The following is a 6,000-nucleotide window of genomic DNA, read 5'->3' as shown; positions in this document are numbered from 1 at the left end:
AAATCGCTAGTAGACGAAACGGACACACCATCACGTGGTACTCACGTGTCAGAGTTCTCAAATATCATCGAAACATATTCTCCGTTTTTGACACGTATGTATGCCGAATCTTAGCACCTCGAAGTGGACCCCAAATTCACAAGTTCCCTCACAAGCAACAAAGCAAGTGAACTACACTCGTTGATCAAAATCTCTAGAGCTATTAATATATATATATTTTTTTGTTTGAAACTATTGTTGGATTAAGTAATTCAATTTTATTATTTTAGAGTTTATTACATGTTGTAATTCAAATATTTTAAATTTTAAATTGTACAAAATATCAGATTTTACTGAACCCGTTTGGGAGTGCATTTTTAAATAAATAATTTGCATTAAAAATCAAATCGTAATTTTGGATTGATTGGGATTACGATTTTAAAAACGCAAATTTTAAAATCGTGAAAAAATTCTGCCTGTACAATTTTAAAAGTGACGATTTTAAAAACACAATTTTTAAAATCGCATATATTAAAATTGCACCCCCAAACAGGAATCGATTTACAAGAAATTTTGAATCATTGTAGTTATTTCAATGAAAAAACGTGGTCCCCATCGACACAAAAAAGTTCATTTTGGTCTCAATTCAACAACAAATATGTCTAAACTAATTGAATACATCATATAAAATAAATATTAAAAGATAATAAAATAATGTAATTTTAGTTCGTAGTTTGTTATTTAATTTTGATACATTTTGATGACGTGGAGCTAAACATTAACTATTATCACTTCTTAAAAAAAAAATTTAAGAACTGATTTTCATTGTTACTTTATTCCAATTTTATAGTAGACTAGCAGTTTTATAATAATCTATTAAAAATTATTATTTAATAAAATATGATGTACTTGATTAAAAAATACCGTTAACCGTATTTATTTATTTATTTTTTATAAGCTCTTTTGCTAATCCAAATGGTATAAGATAGGAGTTTATTAAATAAATTACTCTTAATTAAAAAATAATGATAGAAGAGAATGAGATTACCAAAATCATCTACTTGCTCAAAAAAAAACAAAAAAAAAACAGAGAAAAGTGTGTTATCCAAAATGAGGGGTGAGCCTAAAAAAAGCCACGGAGCTAGAAAATGTGGTGGGTCCCACAAAGAACCTCTGACTCAACTCAACGATTGGGGGGCCCACCCTAAAGCACAGCCAACCACAAAGATAATGTAACAACCATTCTTGCCCATTAAATGTGTGCCACGTTTCGACCTGTGGATTCTCTCCCTCCCAGCAGCCCACTTGGCCCCCCGCTGCCTACAGTAGTAGTAAGTAGCAGGCAGACCCCTCTCCATTCGCATTCACAAAAGGCTGAGAGCCACACAGAGAGAGAGAGAGAAAAGCAGAGAGAAAGAGAGAGCATGTTGAAGGAGGAGACTAACGGCGGTGGTGGTAAAGGTACTGGCGCCAACACCTGGGCACGTGTCTGCGACACGTGCAGGGCCGCGGCGTGCACGGTGTACTGCAGGGCCGACTCGGCCTACCTCTGCACCGCCTGCGACGCCCGGGTCCACGCCGCGAACCGCGTGGCATCGCGCCACGAGCGCGTCTGGGTGTGCGAGGCGTGCGAGCGCGCCCCGGCGGCCTTCCTCTGCAAGGCCGACGCCGCCTCGCTCTGCACCGCCTGCGACGCCGACATCCACTCCGCCAACCCGCTCGCGCGCCGCCACCACCGCGTGCCGATCCTCCCCATCTCCGGGAGCTCGCACGTGCCGCCGGCCACTGACCCGGTGGATGGGTTCTTGGGCCAGGATGATGTGGACGAGACCATTGATGAGGAAGATGAAGATGAGGCTGCATCGTGGCTGTTGATCAACCCTGTTAAGAACAGTAACAATCAGAGCAATGGGTTCTTGTTTGGCGGGGAAGTTGATGAGTATTTGGACCTTGTGGAGAACTATGACTGCCCTGATCAGAATCAGTTCAATGATCAGTACAGCCACCACCACCACCACCACCACCACCAACAGGCGCAGCAGCAACTTTTTAGCGTTCCCCAGAAGAGCTATGGGGGTGACAGTGTTGTGCCAGTTCAGTGTGGAGAAGCAAAGGCTCAGCTTCATCACCACCAACAACAGGATTTCCAATTGGGTTTGGAGTTCGAGTCCTCAAAAGCTGCTTACAGTTACCCTGGTTCTATTAGTCACAGTGTAAGCTTCTCCTTGCTACACATATTCATCAAATTTTCAAATTCAGTACATGTATGATTATCTCAAATCATTTCAATTTCTAGCTATATACTGAATATGCAAAATTCATGAGTTGGGAATCAGGTTAATTCTCACCTGAACAAAGCAAAAGTCTTCTACTTTCACTAATTTTCTTTCATGTCAATTGCTGAGGCAGAGGATAATACTCTAACGTGTGTGTTTGCAGTGCTTCTACAGGTTGAAATCTGAGGGGTATCTTTTGATCTTTTTCCTGCACTTTATTAGCTCTTTTCCTCTTTTCTCAAGCATTTCTCCTATAAAGGATGGAATCCGGTAGCATAAACGATTCAGTACTTTTTGCTTTCTTCTTTCCCTTTTGCTCCATGTCATAAAGTGGGGGGGGTGATATTTTACACTAAAATTTATTATGCAGATTATTAACCTTGAGTGTTTTTCTGTGATTATGCAATTAGGTCTCTGTTTCATCTATGGATGTTGGCGTTGTACCGGAGTCATCGATGAGCGATATCTCAATCTCTCATTCAAGACCTCCCAAAGGAACAATTGATCTTTTCTCTGGACCCCCATTGCAGATGCCAGCCCAGCTCACACCACTGGACAGGGAGGCGAGGGTCCTAAGATACAGAGAGAAGAAGAAGACAAGGAAGTTTGAGAAAACAATCAGGTATGCTTCAAGGAAGGCATATGCAGAGACCCGACCGCGTATCAAGGGCCGGTTCGCGAAGAGGACGGATGTAGAAGTTGAAGTGGATCAGATGTTCTCCACAACTCTAATGGCAGAAACTGGATATGGAGTTGTTCCATCCTTCTAAAAATTCAGTGACAGAAGAAGAGAAAGAAAGTCTCTCTCATATGAGAGTTTTAGGACTTATTGCTAAAGCTCTAGTACTGATTATATGTATTGTCCCAATCTAATTGGTCTAAATTAATGACATACATGCTTGGTAATTTTGTACTAATTTTGTATTTCTCTTCCCCTCATGCAACTCTATCTTGTAAATGCATGTAAATTTTTCATTTCAAGTACAATCCTCCTTTTTGAGTTCTTCTTTAGCTTTTCATTTGATTTCAAATGAGCAAATTTCTGAAAAAAAGGAAGCACAAATATAGTACCTGAGTGTAACAAAAGCTAAGTCTGCCTAGCATCTTGTTTGCTGCAGTCAATTCATGCACTTTTTACTTGTTTTATGCGATACAGCCATCCCTGTGCTACCTATTGGCTCCAGCTCTTCCAGCTCACTATTGGTTGAAGATTCTTGGTTTATTTTGGAGAATTTCACGACATCAAAGACAAGCAGAAGTGTCAATCTCTAAATTAATGAAAAGGGAAACTGGTTTGTGATGTTCATCTATGAACATGATGATGGTATTGTAGCAGTTAGATTAATGTTGGTGGATTTCTTAGAAAAGAAAAGAAAAAATATATTATATTGCATACTGCAGATTATTAAGTTCAAGAATCAAATGAAGGTATAAAAAGAGATAATCTATCATCTTCATTGGTGCAAATGGATAACCTTTTAATATGTTTTCTGTTGAGACTGAGAGCAAAAGATATGTTCTTGAAACATGCTGTTTCATATCTATTCATTTCAATTATCCAGCATAAGAACTAATCGCCACTATTACGTGAGCTTCATCCAGCAGAATGAACATATTCCTCTTTTACGTAGCAAAATACTACAGAAGAAAGCCTCCTCCTAGATAGCATATTCCATATGAAAAATCAAGAGTTTCTAGGAAATCAGATGACACTTTTTGCAATCAAAAGAGAAAACCTGTGTGAGGAAAGGAAAAGAAAAGTTTTAATGCCCAGAAAGGATAAAAGAGAAGGGCTCTGGTGGGGGTTAGAATCCAAGGCTCTTAAGACTTGATACTTATTGTATGCAAATAATAATGCAATTGGCATCATCAGGAGGGCCTCACTGATCCTAGGAATATCCATTTATCTGCAACGTCATGTGTCAGGTATCTGTACTTTTTCTTTAGTCAGGAAGCATTGAGACAAAGATTCTCATTTCTTCAATGAGAAATTATGCCACCAGTTCTTAGTTGTACACAGCAGAGGGCAGAGATTGGTGGAGATATTCTTCGTCTGAATTGCCTATATTCGAGGGGAAATCATTTCGGTTTTTCAAAAGAACCAAAAGCTCAAACGAAAAGAAAAGTTGGAGTTGGGTGTCATTGTCACCACTGAGTGAAGGTGCTTGATCCTATACTTGCTCTCGGTCACATTTGCACTATGAGTCTTTGACCATGGCCTGGAGCACTCGAACAGAGTGGAGTAACACAGTGGGACCAGTAGTTTTCGAGATATAGCTAGGTTTCATGAATTATAATTGATATTCCTTTTTTCTAATTGAAAAGGTTGGCAAGGTAGATCAACTGTGATTATTCTACTTTGGCGTAACTATACTAGTATCTATCTATTGAGGGCTGTACAAGAAGAGCTTAAACAATGAAAACCACGTGCGCTTCTTCAAGTCCGACTGAGTTATAGGCTGACCAAATCCTATCAGGGCATCAATAAAACCCAAAACGGTTAATACTAATAGAATTGAAGATTCTCATTTCGAAAGTTAAATTCTCACCCTAATACATGTTCAACTACTTTGATAATTTTCTTGAGACCACTGAACCACCACAACTAGTCAAATTGATACTCCTTTTACTTATTTAAGGAAAAGGATGTTTCCAACATAGTTATGTACATGTTTCAAGTTAGCGTTGGTTAAATATTCATTAAATAGTTAAGGTGATTTATTATAATATCAGCCTTGACTCTACCATTATACATCTTATTTGAAGGTAATTACTCCAAGTGTTGGAGGAAGTATAAACATATTAAATAATTAGATTTATCTATTTTCATCTATATAAGACTTTTAGTTCTTGGAATTGAGTAAGGTTCATGGAGGTACTCAAATGTGAAAGACAGGCTTTCAAAGGAGAAATAACTTTTTCATTTTGCACTTTTAAAAAAAAGTGGATAGCACTTTGCACTTTTATGGAGGTAAGGATAGGGGAGAACAAAGTTCAACCATAGAAAGTTGAAATATTCTTGGAGGTTATTGTTGGATAGCTCTAAAGCTTGATATGATCTAAAATATCATTCAAGCCTACCTTCATGACTGAAGAAAAAGATATGCCAAGATAATTGAGGAAAAGAAACTAGAATAGAAATACAATAAATATAGAATCAAGAAATAATGCTATTTGATTTACAATTATTAGAAGGGGGCCAGGGGCTAAGTACGGTAGCGAATAAGGAATATTATCATAATATGTTACAATTATGGTGATATTCTAACATCTCTTTTCAAACTGTATGCGTCTAAGTCAGCTTCAGTTTAGATACAAGAGCGTGAAGCAGACTAGGTAGATGTGATTTTTTGAATATGTCGGCAAGCTAATCTTTGGAGGAGACTAATCCTAAATGTAAGGTGCCTTGTTGAAGATGATGCCCGATGAAGTGAAAATCAATCTCGATATGTTTGATGCACTTACGAAAAGCATAATTATGGGTAATCTGTATAGCATTCCAGTTGCCACAATGAGTTGGAGAACTAACAATTTGTCAGCCAATGTAATCACAACAGTTTAGAAGTAGTGTTAGCAAGCGCATGGTACTTAGCCTCAGTGTTGGATTGTGTGATAAGGGACTGTTTCTTAATGCTCTAATAAATTAGAGAAGTCCCTAATAAGAAACAACAACCGGTGAGGGAGCGGTGATCTGTGAGATCACCAACCCAATTTGCATCAAAATAGGTGCATAACTCAAGGGAGG

General features: G+C 38.4%; 1 protein-coding gene across 1 annotated transcript; it reads left to right on the top strand.

Moving 5' to 3' along the window:
• The first annotated feature begins 1,292 nt into the window (after positions 1-1,292).
• Positions 1,293-3,259, top strand: LOC132180912 (zinc finger protein CONSTANS-LIKE 2-like). Its single transcript, XM_059593905.1, has 2 exons — positions 1,293-2,192; positions 2,666-3,259. The coding sequence occupies exons 1-2, from the start codon at positions 1,404-1,406 to the stop codon at positions 3,023-3,025; spliced, it is 1,149 nt and encodes a 382-aa protein (XP_059449888.1). The 5' UTR covers positions 1,293-1,403; the 3' UTR covers positions 3,026-3,259.
• The last annotated feature ends 2,741 nt before the right edge of the window (positions 3,260-6,000 follow it).

This window comes from Corylus avellana, chromosome ca5 (assembly GCF_901000735.1).
Source record: "Corylus avellana chromosome ca5, CavTom2PMs-1.0".
In the NCBI taxonomy this organism is placed as follows: Eukaryota; Viridiplantae; Streptophyta; class Magnoliopsida; order Fagales; family Betulaceae; genus Corylus; species Corylus avellana.
The sequence above is the reverse complement of the archived record's forward strand: the minus strand, read 5'-3'. Positions and strand labels throughout refer to the sequence as shown.

What these genes read in the sequence shown, in the direction of transcription:
- LOC132180912 (XM_059593905.1), top strand. Translation starts at nt 1,404, where the DNA reads ATGTTGAAGGAGGAGACTAACGGCGGTGGTGGTAAAGGTACTGGCGCC. An exon ending in CTGGTTCTATTAGTCACAGT is followed by an intron (nt 2,193 to 2,665) that starts GTAAGCTTCTCC and finishes TTATGCAATTAG; the next exon opens with GTCTCTGTTTCATCTATGGA.